Genomic DNA, 17,635 nt, shown 5'->3' with positions numbered 1-17,635 from the left:
ACCGTCGGTTTTGGAGCCTCTAAGTACACTCTGTGTCTATAATTGCGGATCTCGTCCACTAAGTTCGGATCACGTACTTAGCTGTCTCGCTGATCACCATTCCTTGTCATGTCCAATTGTGACCAATCACCGGGCGGAGAAGCTCTTTATCTGTTTGACGAGGTTTCCCAACGCATTCTTCGCAGCAGCGCCAGCTTCCAACGGCAGGATCCACACTGCGGTGTATTCTTACTCCGCAACTGTCCCTATCACGAATCGAGTTGAGCACTAGTGAGCCTCGTGGTGCTTCATAATCGTTCCCGGCATGTCCACGTCTTCGCGGGCTTTGGTGGATACCCAGGCGACTGCAAAAAACAATGAGCGCGGATTCTTCGGCGCCCGCGGTACGCTGTCGTCTGCATCCTTGTTTGTGTGTTGACGGGGTTTGGCGCGCTCACGAGCTTGCCTCCGTCACTGTGCGCGTTCAAATCTCGTCCGCCGTGCCTGCGGCCTCCACTAGTCGTGCTACAGCTGCCGAGGTGTCGTCATCGGCTAGTGCCACACATTTATCGACTCCAATTGGCTCCCAAGCACCACCTGTTTCTCCGGTACCTTCTCGCGATGTGCATGGTGATTTGTATGCCGATCAGCTCACAAGTACACATGTTCTGACCGGATATAAATAGGTTCCGACGGCGAACGAGATTCCTGTATCGGAGGTTGGGACGGCGAATACTCCTCCTGCGCTTGCATCGCCACTCCGCGACGTTGGACCACGTGCTGCTGGTGGTACTCCACCGTATCTCCTACGGCGTCTTTCTCGGTGCTACCCTGAAACATGCTATGCGAGACATCGGCGAAGAAGTCTCGGAGCGGGGCGTCATCGTCGTGGATATCCAGGTCCTGGCTTTTGCTCGTTTTGTAACTCCTCTTCACGCTGGTCCGCCGCTTCGTGGTGATCGTACAGTAATGCCCCGAGTGCTGCAGGCGCGCTCCCTTTTCGAACTTGCTCAGGCAACGGTTTCCCAGCCGCCCAATGATTCTGCATCGGCCGAATTGGTTCGCGTTCGCTCCCTGCTGACAGCATCCGAGTCCTCGCTAGCAGCTGCACAGCGTTCTCTGACTTAGGAAATTTACATGCGAGGTAATGCTGAAGCGTTGGCCCATGCTGCAAACGAGGAGTTGGCCAAAAATCGATTTGACATCAAGCGCACCAAGGCATCTTCTCTGACGTAGCAACAGCAAATCACCACTCTTGAGGTGCCAATGGCTGTATATAGCGAGAACTATAAACGCTCGCCAAAGCTCGTTGAGCTTTCTCTAAGTAATTGCAAGACATTGGAGAATAATCTCTTTGTGATCGTGAAGTGTTCAATGCTTCGTTGGCTGCAAAAACGCATCAAGTGACTAAACTCCACAAGCTTTTGACTGCGTTGGACTCAACCGAGTGTTCGAAGACTCAGACATTTCGTCAGCAAAACGAAGACCTCCTCGAACGCAATCAGCGACTTCGGCAAACCAACAAGACCATGATGGCACAAGTGAATCTTAAAAATATAGATCCAGATGTCTACTGAAGGTTCGTAGTTCTGCAATACTTTTGTCTCGGGGTCTTATTGTCAGCTCATGAATCTTCTGTTTGATACATTTACCAGGATTGTTCACTGGAGAGCTGGATTGAAACGAGTTGAATCTCGACACGGACACTTAGAAGATCTTAAACAAAGTTTGGTGCACTGCCGATGCTGATCAGTCCTTAAAGTCGATCGGCGAGGATTTGACTTCGGCTGAATTCAAGTTTGCAATTGGTCGCTCACGATCTCGGTCGTTTTCGCGGAGCTCAAGTCTGTCAGATTAGGACTTAGATTCAGAAGCACCTCCTGTTGCATATTTTCCAGCTCCGCGGCCAAAATCTCGTAAGGGTTCTTAATCCACACGCGTCTCAGGTCCTACGAAATCGTCTTCACGCTCTGGCAATTCGTCCATGTCTACCAAGCGCTACATTCGCTCGACCTGGGGCGTTTAAGTGGTGGGCTTTAATTTTGAATCCTCGTAAGCCTTAGCCGCACACTGATGACGTTCAGATCTCGCTCACGAAGGTCTCCCTGAAAGCCATGGCTGATATCAGCAATCCTCGTCATTCGTGACAGCAGGTCCGTCAGCGGTTTCCTCAGCACGCGTGCTTATTCGGCACCACCAAGTTCGAACCTGAGTCCAACGTTGGGCAACGAGCCAAGCCTGCTGCTCGGCTTCTCGGCTTCTGGAGAAGTTTTCATGGTCACGACCCGCCAAAAGATGCAGCGCTTGGAGCCGCACTATGGGAGCGCGAACACTGGATTCCCATTAAGGCTTGGGAGCAGTACTTATGTGCTGCTCGTCGAAAAGTCGCGAAACAGACTTCCAAGGCTTGTACGTATTTCATGTGAACTGAGTGAGCTCGAGAAACTATGAAGCAAGCTCGTCCACGACCGGACCCTTTGTGCTGACTTCCGCCAACGTTTCCCACGGCAGGTTTGGCAATGACGCATTGGGTATAATGGTGCGAAGCATAAATTGGACTCTGACATCTAGTTCGAGCTCTCGTTGCTGCCACACCCAATCAAGTATTTGACGTGGGCTCCGCAGACTCCGGATTGGTTCTTGGAGATTAAGCAGCTCAATCGAGATGAGCCTTGGCACAACGGTTGGATGGATGTTTCTGCCGAGCCCCCATACAACACTGTAGCGGGGCTACACATTCGGTTCACCTCCTACCTTAGTGCAACATGCACTAAGGAATACATTCAGGTGACCACTTCACAGGGTGGTCCACATTCATAGCAAAAGGCATATGACTGGTAGAAAGTAACACCTTTCTACCAATGAGAGTCATTCAATAGATAGGGGTTCTGCCAGCCATCCAATGGCAGAACCTCTCATTAGAAATATCAGTTTTAGGAGGAAACCCCATTTACAATCAATACAGTTCTCATTTGGCACCAAAGCTATCGTTCGGTTCCTTTGTCTTAGTTTAAGTATACTTGCGGATACAAGTATACTGAACTTAAGTAAATTACTCCTACGCTTCCTCATACACGTGCGCACACGTGTAAGCTTAAGTAGTGGGTCTAAGCAGACCCATTACAAACTGCGTGTTCACTGACGTACAGCTCCTACCCTACCGAGCGAGACCAGACACCCCGGACACTTACCGAAGCCTGACTTGACTCTTGAGTGGCGTCGGGCGTCGTGGTGGACGGCCGCTGGATGCTGTTGTACGCGCGGCGGTAGCCGTCGTCCATGCGCATGAGCGCGTTGCCCATCTCGGTTGGGCGGCCGCCGCTGTTGGAGCCCGATGAGTCCTGGTTGGAGCCCCCGGGCTCGGCGTAGTGGCCGCCGGGCATGAGGCTGTCGCGGAAGTTGCTCTCGCGCATGTGGATCATCTGCTCCACGTCGAAGCTGCTGGCCTGCTGCACGCGGCGGTAGTCGGACGGCTGCTCGTCCTCGTCGCCCATCGAGTAGGCCTGGAAGCTGTTGCTGCTGGTGCTGCGGCTGTTGCTGCTGCTCGTGTGCGTCGCGAACTTGTCGGGCGACTGGGCCGCGTCGGCGCGCAGGTCGTCGATGTCCACTTCGTCGGCAGGCATGGCAGGCGAGGAAGAAGCGCGAATGGAGTGGCGCCGGTGAGAAGCGAAGGGTGCGCTCGAAAGTGCTCGAAACGACCGATGCAAGTCTAGCTGCTTACGCGCCGGGCCTCTACTTGACTTATGAGCGTCGTCCAGACGGCAGAGTCCGGACGGAAAGGAACGTCGACCACTTGACATCTGTATGCCGTAATTGGGCCATAGGGCCAGGGCCGCGGACCCATTCCGCGAAGCTCAATTTTCTGGCCGCGAGCATGAACACCGGATACTACTGTAGTGCCGAAGTACACGCATCCCGTAGCGGAGAAGGACCGTGGCAGCAATGCGCTGAGCAACTATCGACCAACGAACCGAATGAGTGATGTTCTGGGTTCATGTGTATCTGCCTTCGAGGCAATCCAACCGAGAGCTTCGATAACGGTAGCGCCGTCCGGATATAGTGCTTGCAACCTACCACATGCAACATCGTTGCCTCATCCTGGTTTCCTTCTGCCGCAGCAGCAACAAGTCGCAGCAGCATTTGCAACCCATTTCCGATGCCCATTTAGCCGATTTGGGCATCGTCGATTGGGCCCCGGTTTACGACAGTGGAACTCTCTTTGAAGTCCCACTGCGACTTTTGCTGTTATTTTGGCATACTGAAACCAAGTGCAGCCGTTCCACCGTACCTTGGCTAAATTTTCGCGCTCAGCCGCCAATCGGATCCCGCCCACGGTCACGACACCAAGGCGAAAATCACGCGCAAATGGCTTGCGCCTTCTTGCCGCGCGCTGCTCACCGCAAGTACTTGCATGCAACCGCAGCAAATGGGCCCCACCTGATACACGTACTCGAGTCGTATCACAGGCTGTGAGATCCGCTCAGCCGAGCCAATGCGATGCCTAATCCGCAGCGGCGTTTCTCCGCTTTGTAGCGAGCGAAACTTCCTGTCGTGGACAACGATTCGTTGGACACTTCGCACCCAGTGGCGGTGCGCTCCATGGCAGGTCGCCGCGGCTGAATGCAGTTGTTGTTGCTCACTATGACAGTGGTGGCCACGACCGAACTGCTGCATCGCGTGACGAGGAGAGCTTGGCCCGCCCCGCAGTTAGGGAAACCGCCTGACCAGCGCCGCGTTGCAGCGCACCACATGGGAGACTGCGGCGGAAGACGAGCACGAGCACGAGCACGAACAACGGGTGTCAAAAGTTCAGAATGGGTCGATCCTGAAGCGGCGAGATGTGATGGCTACACCTTGTGGATATTCGTCACGAGCTCGGGGTGGAATGGCAGCGATCCATGCAGAAGGAAGTGACTGGATTCCCATCGTGGGGCCTTCATGCCATGCATGCATCGCAGCGGTAGAGATACTTGGCTTGGGTTGCAGCTGTACCCAAGACAGGATGGTGTGCACCCCGGCACATTTCTGCTCGAACCGACTACACGCTCAACAACTAGCTACAGTATTAGGGCACAGCAAGCTGCTCACCTCGAATCGGCGGCGGCGTCTCTATCGTGCGTGGAGCTTTCTCCTTCTTCTATTGGCGTCGCCTCCGACGTTCATCATTCCGTGCACAGGTGAAGCAAGGATGAGGCCCCCATTGGAGGAGCTCCACAGCCACTTCGCCGATCAGCTGTCGCGGTCCTTCTGGCAAAATCCATTCCTGAAGTGACACAATGGTTCCGAGGCAACAACCAGAAGCGTATGTACGAGTAAAATGCATCTCGCTGTTACTCGTCCTGACCTTCCAGCGCCTCAATCTTGGCGAGGATCCGGCGGATATTCCGTCTCGAGACCTCGTCGGCCACCACCTCATCGTACAAATGTTCCAGCTCTTGGACAAACTGGGGCTCCGCTTCAGTTAGGAAGGTGAAGCACTCTGGGTAGACACAGAGGTTGCCCAAGGAGAAGAGCACAATTCGACGCGAAGGCGTGCTGGTCTCTGTCATGGCCAACTCGAACAGCTCCCATGGCGCTTGGTGCCTGCACAGGTCGCCACACAAAATGTCGGAGTTGCGCACGAGGTTGCCAAGTGCCCCACCGGCGTTGGAGCGGGTCTTGTCCTCGTCGTTGTGGAGGTTCTGGACCAAATAAGGGATCGCGGGTCGAAGTGCATCGTACAAGTCGCCGTTGTGGAAAGCCACATTCCCGATAGCGAAACATGCAAAGCGTCGGACATAATTGTCCGAGTCGGATAAGCCACGGATGATCCCTGAGAGAATTGTGTCGGGTTTACCGCTTTCAAGTGGCATAGTGAAATGCTGGTAAAATGTCGTGGAGTGGCGGCACAAGTTCCCGAGACAGTTGAGCGTTTTTGCTCTCACCATCGCCTCCGGGTGCTGCACGAGCTCGTAGAACTCGGAAAGAAGACCCGCCCGCAAGATGCACTCGTAGTTCGTCTGGGAGCTGCGTGCCAGCTGACTGACAATCAAGAGCGTGTCGATGATCAACGACGGTGAACAGCTACTTTCCAGCATCCCGCACTCCTTGATGACCAGCATCCCATCAGCCTCCACGAATTGAGAACCAAAGTGCGTGGAGCTCGTGACCAAGCGGGACAAGAAGCTGATCGGTAACTCGAGCACGGACGCCTCGAGATGCAGCTCTTTGGTCGAGAAGACAAACCGGAGGACGCCGAGGAGCTTCTGCACACATTTGGCGTCGTACAAAATCTCTTGCGTGTCTACCAAAAGCTCCTCCGACACGCTGTGCGCAAACGGGATACCGAGAACCTTCACGGTGGCGTGCACGAGCGCTTTGACAGCGTTGCTCCCGCCACCAACTACCTCCGGCCAGTGGAAAAGGTACTCAATGTGCTTGAGCTCCAGCAGGTTCACCAGGTGAAGCAAGAGATGTTCGTTCACGGCCACTTCCATCTGCGATTCGTTGCATTGCATCTCTCGTACGATTCGTAGGAGCTTGAGGAAGCAGAATAACCCCCACGGTGATAGCAGGTCAGCACCGCCATTTGCCAGCATACCATCGAAAACTCCCCACACGTGGTCATGCTCGAACACAGACATGAACATTTTCATCTCCTCGGACCGGTTTGCAGCTTCCCCGTCACCGCTTGATCGCGACTGCGCTGCAGCTTTCGAGGCTACACGCAGTAGAAAGACCACGCCCGAGTCCAATAGTCCTTGGGCTCGAATGTTGTAGCTCGTGAGCATCTGAGCCTTACTGCTGGTACCATCTTCACCCAATGTGTTACTACTGAAAAGACGGAAAATCGCATCAGACGAGCGCTGCGGAAGAGCGCCACGAACAACTAAACCCCACAACTCGGCATCTTGCGGCTCTAGCGAGGAAGGATCGCCGTCGCCACCAAGTGCAGACGCGTCAATATTGCACGTCTCAATAACCTCAGCAAAAAATGTGCTCAAAGCGCTAAGCAAAGCGGTGTCGTTCGCACCCTGGAGTAGTGGGAAGAGCGTCTGCGCACAACGCCAAATTTGACGCTTAGCGAGCACTCCGCGGCGTAGAATCACCGACAACAGCTCCGTTGCGAAGTATTGCTCGATCTGGTGCAAGCCTCCATACGTAATACCCCACTGCAGGATTGTGAAAATGTCGGTGTCACGGCGCTTCCGGAAAACAATCTTCGTCACTGCCAGCTTTCTGGATAGAGGGGCAGAAGACCGGCAGGCGTGCATCAGGATTTTCAAGATACAGCAGATTGTGAATTGGTCGGCGTCTTCTTCGCCTGCGTCGTCTTCTCCATCAGTCTCGCCACCGTTGCTCTGCTTGTCTCGTACCCGCTCGTTGACCTCGTCCCCAAGCAAGGCGATCAGCTCACTTACACCGCTACTGAGTAGCTGCGAACCGACTTCCGAATGAACCTTAACGCGGAGCTTGTACAGGTGTTTCACGTCTCGCAGACTGGAGCTGTCGATCGGAAGTACATCATCTCGAGCCAAAGTCAAGACCGGGAAAGACTGTAAGGGGCTCCAGCACTTTGCATCAGGCTGGACAAAGGCGGCCAGCGCGAATACTGCGTACAGACCCAAGTCTCGCCCGCCTTTTGAGATTCTACCCCCGGGAGATCGCGAAATCCCCGACGCGTGCAGGATTTCGCAAAGTGTTTGAATCACCCCCGACGGGTAGACAACTTCCAGCAATGTCGTCAAACTATGCGACCGATCGATCATGGACCCCAGCCATTTCAGCGCCTTTGCGTGAGACGCAGCTACAAACTCTTCTTTGCAAGCCAGCATGAGTGATATGACTTCGATATCACCCTTGCAAAACTCGCGATAGTTTTGTTGCCCGTCCAGATCGTTTTCAGACTCGATAGAGTTGACGATCGTCGTGCAAATCATGCAACAGCGTACTGCCTTGTAGACCACATCACTGGCTTGTTCATGGTTGACTTGTAAAGGACCGCTGGCGTCCACGAGGTGACCCAGAAAGCGGTGAATCTTCTCCTTCGCTTGAATCAAAGCACCAAGCTGGGTAAGCTGGTCGACATTCTTCAGTAGTAGCACCAACGAGCGGTACAACATATGCAGTAGCGAACCAATCTTCACGAGGATATCACTGGAGAGTTCGGGGACAGGGATCGATGGCAGCAGGCTAACAGCATTTGCAAATAGTGGAGCACTCACGAGCCCCGCATCGACAAGCTTCACGTCCATTTCTCCACTAATCCGATCCCAGACAGCCAGGAAACTTTCGAGAACCATCGAATGAACTGGCATAGTAGGCTGGGGACATGAAGTGTGTCCGCGATTGTTACTTTCGTCTGCAGGTGGCACTTGATCACTCTTTTTCGGGTCCTTTTCTTGAGGCGCTTCAGGACTGGACATTTGACGGCCGGTTTCCGGATCGCAAATCTTCCACTCGTCACATGATCGCAGACGCTCCACGCTTGGCTTGACCTTCTCCTCGCTTCCTCCTTCTGGAGAGCAGTGCAGCTCATTCTCTTCGAAAAACCGTGGTAAAGTGCGTACTTGGCGCTCAAGCTGAAGCCGCGCCTCCAGTTGCTCGGGTGTTTCCTGCACGAACGGGTGCTTAAGAATTTCAGGCCACTTCAGACGCTGGGCGGGGTCCTTGTTGAGCAATCCTCTAAGGAAGCTCTGGAAATCCTCTGACATGGTCGGCGGATACTTGACATCATCACGTACAATCATCTGAATCAACGACACAATGCGATCTGTGTAGAACGGAGGCTTCCCCACCGCGAGCTCATACAGAATCACACCCAGCGACCACAGATCCACCGTGTAGTTGTACGGCTTCTCCTGCACCAGTTCCGGAGCCATATACAGCGGCGTGCCCTTGATAGACCTCAACAAGCTTGAATCATGTGCAATGGCACGCGCGAATCCAAAGTCACACAACTTGATCTGCTGTTTGGAGCCGATGAGGATGTTCTGAGGCTTCATATCTCGATGGATAATGCGATTCGAGTGCAGCACATGCAGTGCCTGGATGAGTTGAATGGCAATTTTCTGGATCTCTTCTTCGGGGAGACTGTGCTCGTCCTCCAGCACTTGGAACAGCTCGCCTTGTGCGTACTCCGTCACCATACAGAACTCCCCGTCCGTTTCGAACGAGTCCATCATTGCAATGATGTTGCAATGGTTCAGCTGGCGTAGAATATTGATCTGTATTGGCATTGGCATCTTAGTTTTTAGTAGGCAGGACGCACTTTAGTATTGAAACCCTACTTCTTGGCGTAGATTTTCCAGATCCCGCGCGCTTTTGCCCTGCTTCGTCACGAACTTGAGTGCCACAATGTGCCCCGAGTACTTGCGACGGCCGCGATAGACCTTCCCGAAGGAGCCTTCCCCTATACGCTCCAAGATATGGTAGTTCTCCATGGCGGGCCTCGAGATCAATTACAGGAATGAAGTCCGAGAGTGACCGGGATTTGTAGCTTTCCTATGGATGATTTCTTCGATGGTTTCGTGTATTTCCAGACTATGATTAGGTTCGTGTCGTATTTTTTTGTAATTTTTTTATTAGACACGAAACCTGCATGTGTGGTGCACACAATTTCCGCCAATTTCACAAATCGCATGTTTTCTATTACTAGCATTCTATGGAGTACCAGAGTGAAAGCACAATACCACCATGCGCGCTGTTTCAAGAAGAAAGCACAAAGTAACACTTGATTAACAATCTATTAACCTCCACCTACAAAACAGCTGGTTGAGTTAGCATCTGCTCTGCGCGAGGGCCGCACCGGATAGATACGGGAAGTCTTCCCTCCCGCAGCAGCTTTTTCTTCTTCATACAACGCGGCTTGTAGTTGTTGTCACCTGCAATCATCCATAGAGCCCTGTAGACTCAAAAACGTTGCGTTTATCGTCCGCATTGGAAGCTCCCAATACGACTCCGTAACAGCCGCAATAAGTTCGTCCATCGTGCGCGCCGTATCCCAAACGGTCAAGTCTTCGGGAATACTCGCTTCAATGCCAAACGGGATCTGCAGCTTCAACGCTCAACGGAGTCCTAGAGCCCTATCCTAGGCTTTGAGGGTCTATCTGAGGATCTGCGCTGCTCGGACCTCGTTCGTAGGTTAGTAGTTTTACTAATCGCCTAATGCATTCAGTCTTCAACTTTCCAAGTAAAACTCATACGGCAGTGCGCGCTCCCCCGTAAGCGGTCGAGCTTGAATAGCCGAAACCAGCTCAAGATCATTGCAGTTGAGATCCGGGCTGTTCGGCGGCTGGTTGTGTAGGACCACGTTATAACCAGATGCAGCAGCAGCAGCTACGAACTCCGCGTCATCCGCAGCAATGTGCGCGGGTGGGTTGTCTTACTGGATGACAATGAGGTTGCCTCTCGCGCCATCAGTGGGTCCAGGCCAGCGCGCAACAGGAGGTTTGAATAAGCATAGCCCTGTATATCTTCTTGACCACCGAGATCTCCCTGGTGATGATCGTGCCTGCTGGGCGTCTGGCAGCAGACCGTTTAGCTGGCACATGCTCGACGAATGACCAGATGTCCAATTTCCCGTAAAGAGCTGTTGCGTGGCGGGGTCGTAACGGGGGCGGCCCACGGCAGATAGAAATATCACACGGATGATATAGCGCTTGTCGTGTAGACGCCGCACGGGGCGACTTCGTCCGGCAACAGCAAAAATCGTCGTGTCGACTGCGTAATGTAGAAAATCTTCTCATCTACAGGCACCGTATCCATCAAAAGCATTGAGCCCCGCTTGATATGTGAGAGAGCAAAACGCAAGCGCACAATTTTGCTAGTCTCCGTCAAAATGGGTTTGATAACATGCGAAGTCGACTTCGCCGCAGCTGCCGGAATAACGAGGTAGGCGGCATCCCGAACACGGCCGAAGTCGAGCGAACTGTGGATTGTTCTACGACGTCGACCCCACGCAGATACTCGAGAATCTGCGTGTGATCGGATGCTCGGCGACCACTACGACGGCTTCGAGAATGTGACGCAAAATACTCTGTGCTCACCGCTGTCGTCTTGACCCGACTTCAGAGGCGGGAGATTGTAGAGGGGATGGATGCCCTCTCCGGCTGCAACAGTAGAGAGGTCCCCGCGCTTGATGTGACCGTTGGAAGAGCGCAGCAGCAATCCTGCGAACACATGCTGCCGCTCGGCGTCGGTTAGCTTCGTCTTGCGGTTGGAGGGCTTGGCCTTGGTGATGGTGTGGTGGTGCTTGGGGAAGGGTGGGTGAAATATGTTGTGAGGGTTTATGTCCCAGTTGGATGAGACACATCGGCGCCAATAAATGGAAACCATGCCAGATCGCTGACGACGCCTCCTCCTCACTCGCGTGCTGTCTCTCCACGCGGATATTAGATACGGTGCCTGTAGATGAGAAGATTTTCTACATTACGCAGTCGACACGACGATTTTTGCTGTTGCCGGACGAAGTCGCCCCGTGCGGCGTCTACACGACAAGCGCTATATCATCCGTGTGATATTTCTATCTGCCGTGGGCCGCCCCCGTTACGACCCCGCCACGCAACAGCTCTTTACGGGAAATTGGACATCTGGTCATTCGTCGAGCATGTGCCAGCTAAACGGTCTGCTGCCAGACGCCCAGCAGGCACGATCATCACCAGGGAGATCTCGGTGGTCAAGAAGATATACAGGGCTATGCTTATTCAAACCTCCTGTTGCGCGCTGGCCTGGACCCACTGATGGCGCGAGAGGCAACCTCATTGTCATCCAGTAAGACAACCCACCCGCGCACATTGCTGCGGATGACGCGGAGTTCGTAGCTGCTGCTGCTGCATCTGGTTATAACGTGGTCCTACACAACCAGCCGCCGAACAGCCCGGATCTCAACTGCAATGATCTTGAGCTGGTTTCGGCTATTCAAGCTCGACCGCTTACGGGGGAGCGCGCACTGCCGTATGAGTTTTACTTGGAAAGTTGAAGACTGAATGCATTAGGCGATTAGTAAAACTACTAACCTACGAACGAGGTCCGAGCAGCGCAGATCCTCAGATAGACCCTCAAAGCCTAGGATAGGGCTCTAGGACTCCGTTGAGCGTTGAAGCTGCAGATCCCGTTTGGCATTGAAGCGAGTATTCCCGAAGACTTGACCGTTTGGGATACGGCGCGCACGATGGACGAACTTATTGCGGCTGTTACGGAGTCGTATTGGGAGCTTCCAATGCGGACGATAAACGCAACGTTTTTGAGTCTACAGGGCTCTATGGATGATTGCAGGTGACAACAACTACAAGCCGCGTTGTATGAAGAAGAAAAAGCTGCTGCGGGAGGGAAGACTTCCCGTATCTATCCGGTGCGGCCCTCGCGCAGAGCAGATGCTAACTCAACCAGCTGTTTTGTAGGTGGAGGTTAATAGATTGTTAATCAAGTGTTACTTTGTGCTTTCTTCTTGAAACAGCGCGCATGGTGGTATTGTGCTTTCACTCTGGTACTCCATAGAATGCTAGTAATAGAAAACATGCGATTTGTGAAATTGGCGGAAATTGTGTGCACCACACATGCAGGTTTCGTGTCTAATAAAAAAATTACAAAAAAATACGACACGAACCTAATCATAGTCTGGAAATACACGAAACCATCGAAGAAATCATCCATAGGAAAGCTACAAATCCCGGTCACTCTCGGACTTCATTCCTGTAATTGATCTCGAGGCCCGCCATGGAGAACTACCATATCTTGGAGCGTATAGGGGAAGGCTCCTTCGGGAAGGTCTATCGCGGCCGTCGCAAGTACTCGGGGCACATTGTGGCACTCAAGTTCGTGACGAAGCAGGGCAAAAGCGCGCGGGATCTGGAAAATCTACGCCAAGAAGTAGGGTTTCAATACTAAAGTGCGTCCTGCCTACTAAAAACTAAGATGCCAATGCCAATACAGATCAATATTCTACGCCAGCTGAACCATTGCAACATCATTGCAATGATGGACTCGTTCGAAACGGACGGGGAGTTCTGTATGGTGACGGAGTACGCACAAGGCGAGCTGTTCCAAGTGCTGGAGGACGAGCACAGTCTCCCCGAAGAAGAGATCCAGAAAATTGCCATTCAACTCATCCAGGCACTGCATGTGCTGCACTCGAATCGCATTATCCATCGAGATATGAAGCCTCAGAACATCCTCATCGGCTCCAAACAGCAGATCAAGTTGTGTGACTTTGGATTCGCGCGTGCCATTGCACATGATTCAAGCTTGTTGAGGTCTATCAAGGGCACGCCGCTGTATATGGCTCCGGAACTGGTGCAGGAGAAGCCGTACAACTACACGGTGGATCTGTGGTCGCTGGGTGTGATTCTGTATGAGCTCGCGGTGGGGAAGCCTCCGTTCTACACAGATCGCATTGTGTCGTTGATTCAGATGATTGTACGTGATGATGTCAAGTATCCGCCGACCATGTCAGAGGATTTCCAGAGCTTCCTTAGAGGATTGCTCAACAAGGACCCCGCCCAGCGTCTGAAGTGGCCTGAAATTCTTAAGCACCCGTTCGTGCAGGAAACACCCGAGCAACTGGAGGCGCGGCTTCAGCTTGAGCGCCAAGTACGCACTTTACCACGGTTTTTCGAAGAGAATGAGCTGCACTGCTCTCCAGAAGGAGGAAGCGAGGAGAAGGTCAAGCCAAGCGTGGAGCGTCTGCGATCATGTGACGAGTGGAAGATTTGCGATCCGGAAACCGGCCGTCAAATGTCCAGTCCTGAAGCGCCTCAAGAAAAGGACCCGAAAAAGAGTGATCAAGTGCCACCTGCAGACGAAAGTAACAATCGCGGACACACTTCATGTCCCCAGCCTACTATGCCAGTTCATTCGATGGTTCTCGAAAGTTTCCTGGCTGTCTGGGATCGGATTAGTGGAGAAATGGACGTGAAGCTTGTCGATGCGGGGCTCGTGAGTGCTCCACTATTTGCAAATGCTGTTAGCCTGCTGCCATCGATCCCTGTCCCCGAACTCTCCAGTGATATCCTCGTGAAGATTGGTTCGCTACTGCATATGTTGTACCGCTCGTTGGTGCTACTACTGAAGAATGTCGACCAGCTTACCCAGCTTGGTGCTTTGATTCAAGCGAAGGAGAAGATTCACCGCTTTCTGGGTCACCTCGTGGACGCCAGCGGTCCTTTACAAGTCAACCATGAACAAGCCAGTGATGTGGTCTACAAGGCAGTACGCTGTTGCATGATTTGCACGACGATCGTCAACTCTATCGAGTCTGAAAACGATCTGGACGGGCAACAAAACTATCGCGAGTTTTGCAAGGGTGATATCGAAGTCATATCACTCATGCTGGCTTGCAAAGAAGAGTTTGTAGCTGCGTCTCACGCAAAGGCGCTGAAATGGCTGGGGTCCATGATCGATCGGTCGCATAGTTTGACGACATTGCTGGAAGTTGTCTACCCGTCGGGGGTGATTCAAACACTTTGCGAAATCCTGCACGCGTCGGGGATTTCGCGATCTCCCGGGGGTAGAATCTCAAAAGGCGGGCGAGACTTGGGTCTGTACGCAGTATTCGCGCTGGCCGCCTTTGTCCAGCCTGATGCAAAGTGCTGGAGCCCCTTACAGTCTTTCCCGGTCTTGACTTTGGCTCGAGATGATGTACTTCCGATCGACAGCTCCAGTCTGCGAGACGTGAAACACCTGTACAAGCTCCGCGTTAAGGTTCATTCGGAAGTCGGTTCGCAGCTACTCAGTAGCGGTGTAAGTGAGCTGATCGCCTTGCTTGGGGACGAGGTCAACGAGCGGGTACGAGACAAGCAGAGCAACGGTGGCGAGACTGATGGAGAAGACGACGCAGGCGAAGAAGACGCCGACCAATTCACAATCTGCTGTATCTTGAAAATCCTGATGCACGCCTGCCGGTCTTCTGCCCCTCTATCCAGAAAGCTGGCAGTGACGAAGATTGTTTTCCGGAAGCGCCGTGACACCGACATTTTCACAATCCTGCAGTGGGGTATTACGTATGGAGGCTTGCACCAGATCGAGCAATACTTCGCAACGGAGCTGTTGTCGGTGATTCTACGCCGCGGAGTGCTCGCTAAGCGTCAAATTTGGCGTTGTGCGCAGACGCTCTTCCCACTACTCCAGGGTGCGAACGACACCGCTTTGCTTAGCGCTTTGAGCACATTTTTTGCTGAGGTTATTGAGACGTGCAATATTGACGCGTCTGCACTTGGTGGCGACGGCGATCCTTCCTCGCTAGAGCCGCAAGATGCCGAGTTGTGGGGTTTAGTTGTTCGTGGCGCTCTTCCGCAGCGCTCGTCTGATGCGATTTTCCGTCTTTTCAGTAGTAACACATTGGGTGAAGATGGTACCAGCAGTAAGGCTCAGATGCTCACGAGCTACAACATTCGAGCCCAAGGACTATTGGACTCGGGCGTGGTCTTTCTACTGCGTGTAGCCTCGAAAGCTGCAGCGCAGTCGCGATCAAGCGGTGACGGGGAAGCTGCAAACCGGTCCGAGGAGATGAAAATGTTCATGTCTGTGTTCGAGCATGACCACGTGTGGGGAGTTTTCGATGGTATGCTGGCAAATGGCGGTGCTGACCTGCTATCACCGTGGGGGTTATTCTGCTTCCTCAAGCTCCTACGAATCGTACGAGAGATGCAATGCAACGAATCGCAGATGGAAGTGGCCGTGAACGAACATCTCTTGCTTCACCTGGTGAACCTGCTGGAGCTCAAGCACATTGAGTACCTTTTCCACTGGCCGGAGGTAGTTGGTGGCGGGAGCAACGCTGTCAAAGCGCTCGTGCACGCCACCGTGAAGGTTCTCGGTATCCCGTTTGCGCACAGCGTGTCGGAGGAGCTTTTGGTAGACACGCAAGAGATTTTGTACGACGCCAAATGTGTGCAGAAGCTCCTCGGCGTCCTCCGGTTTGTCTTCTCGACCAAAGAGCTGCATCTCGAGGCGTCCGTGCTCGAGTTACCGATCAGCTTCTTGTCCCGCTTGGTCACGAGCTCCACGCACTTTGGTTCTCAATTCGTGGAGGCTGATGGGATGCTGGTCATCAAGGAGTGCGGGATGCTGGAAAGTAGCTGTTCACCGTCGTTGATCATCGACACGCTCTTGATTGTCAGTCAGCTGGCACGCAGCTCCCAGACGAACTACGAGTGCATCTTGCGGGCGGGTCTTCTTTCCGAGTTCTACGAGCTCGTGCAGCACCCGGAGGCGATGGTGAGAGCAAAAACGCTCAACTGTCTCGGGAACTTGTGCCGCCACTCCACGACATTTTACCAGCATTTCACTATGCCACTTGAAAGCGGTAAACCCGACACAATTCTCTCAGGGATCATCCGTGGCTTATCCGACTCGGACAATTATGTCCGACGCTTTGCATGTTTCGCTATCGGGAACGTGGCTTTCCACAATGGCGACTTGTACGATGCACTTCGACCCGCGATCCCTTATTTGGTCCAGAACCTCCACAACGACGAGGACAAGACCCGCTCCAACGCCGGTGGGGCACTTGGCAACCTCGTGCGCAACTCCGACATTTTGTGTGGCGACCTGTGCAGGCACCAAGCGCCATGGGAGCTGTTCGAGTTGGCCATGACAGAGACCAGCACGCCTTCGCGTCGAATTGTGTTCTTCTCCTTGGGCAACCTCTGTGTCTACCCAGAGTGCTTCACCTTCCTAACTGAAGCGGAGCCCCAGTTTGTCCAAGAGCTGGAACATTTGTACGATGAGGTGGTGGCCGACGAGGTCTCGAGACGGAATATCCGCCGGATCCTCGCCAAGATTGAGGCGCTGGAAGGTCAGGACGAGTAACAGCGAGATGCATTTTACTCGTACATACGCTTCTGGTTGTTGCCTCGGAACCATTGTGTCACTTCAGGAATGGATTTTGCCAGAAGGACCGCGACAGCTGATCGGCGAAGTGGCTGTGGAGCTCCTCCAATGGGGGCCTCATCCTTGCTTCACCTGTGCACGGAATGATGAACGTCGGAGGCGACGCCAATAGAAGAAGGAGAAAGCTCCACGCACGATAGAGACGCCGCCGCCGATTCGAGGTGAGCAGCTTGCTGTGCCCTAATACTGTAGCTAGTTGTTGAGCGTGTAGTCGGTTCGAGCAGAAATGTGCCGGGGTGCACACCATCCTGTCTTGGGTACAGCTGCAACCCAAGCCAAGTATCTCTACCGCTGCGATGCATGCATGGCATGAAGGCCCCACGATGGGAATCCAGTCACTTCCTTCTGCATGGATCGCTGCCATTCCACCCCGAGCTCGTGACGAATATCCACAAGGTGTAGCCATCACATCTCGCCGCTTCAGGATCGACCCATTCTGAACTTTTGACACCCGTTGTTCGTGCTCGTGCTCGTGCTCGTCTTCCGCCGCAGTCTCCCATGTGGTGCGCTGCAACGCGGCGCTGGTCAGGCGGTTTCCCTAACTGCGGGGCGGGCCAAGCTCTCCTCGTCACGCGATGCAGCAGTTCGGTCGTGGCCACCACTGTCATAGTGAGCAACAACAACTGCATTCAGCCGCGGCGACCTGCCATGGAGCGCACCGCCACTGGGTGCGAAGTGTCCAACGAATCGTTGTCCACGACAGGAAGTTTCGCTCGCTACAAAGCGGAGAAACGCCGCTGCGGATTAGGCATCGCATTGGCTCGGCTGAGCGGATCTCACAGCCTGT

At 53.5% G+C, this 17,635-nt stretch overlaps 3 protein-coding genes across 3 annotated transcripts; 1 reads left to right on the top strand and 2 right to left on the bottom strand.

Moving 5' to 3' along the window:
* Window positions 1-3,131: 3,131 nt before the first annotated feature.
* On the bottom strand, window positions 3,132-3,602 carry KRP23_10721 (uncharacterized protein; the record flags this gene model as incomplete). Its single annotated transcript, XM_067881203.1, has 1 exon — window positions 3,132-3,602. One exon carries the CDS (start codon window positions 3,600-3,602, stop codon window positions 3,132-3,134), a length of 471 nt encoding a protein of 156 aa, XP_067741471.1.
* A 1,707-nt stretch (window positions 3,603-5,309) lies between these two features.
* KRP23_10720 (Serine/threonine-protein kinase TIO) lies at window positions 5,310-9,401 on the bottom strand (the record flags this gene model as incomplete). Its single annotated transcript, XM_067881202.1, has 2 exons — window positions 5,310-9,185; window positions 9,249-9,401. The coding sequence occupies 2 exons, from the start codon at window positions 9,399-9,401 to the stop codon at window positions 5,310-5,312; spliced, it is 4,029 nt and encodes a 1,342-aa protein (XP_067741470.1).
* Window positions 9,402-12,675: 3,274 nt separating this feature from the next.
* Window positions 12,676-16,767, top strand: KRP23_10719 (Serine/threonine-protein kinase TIO; the record flags this gene model as incomplete). Its single annotated transcript, XM_067881201.1, has 2 exons — window positions 12,676-12,828; window positions 12,892-16,767. 2 exons carry the CDS (start codon window positions 12,676-12,678, stop codon window positions 16,765-16,767), a joined length of 4,029 nt encoding a protein of 1,342 aa, XP_067741469.1.
* Window positions 16,768-17,635: the final 868 nt, after the last annotated feature.

This window comes from Phytophthora ramorum (assembly GCF_020800215.1).
Source record: "Phytophthora ramorum isolate Pr-102 chromosome Unknown Phyram_PR-102_s0010, whole genome shotgun sequence".
NCBI lineage: Eukaryota > Oomycota > Peronosporomycetes > Peronosporales > Peronosporaceae > Phytophthora > Phytophthora ramorum.
This window is presented reverse-complemented; position numbering and strand designations above follow the sequence as displayed.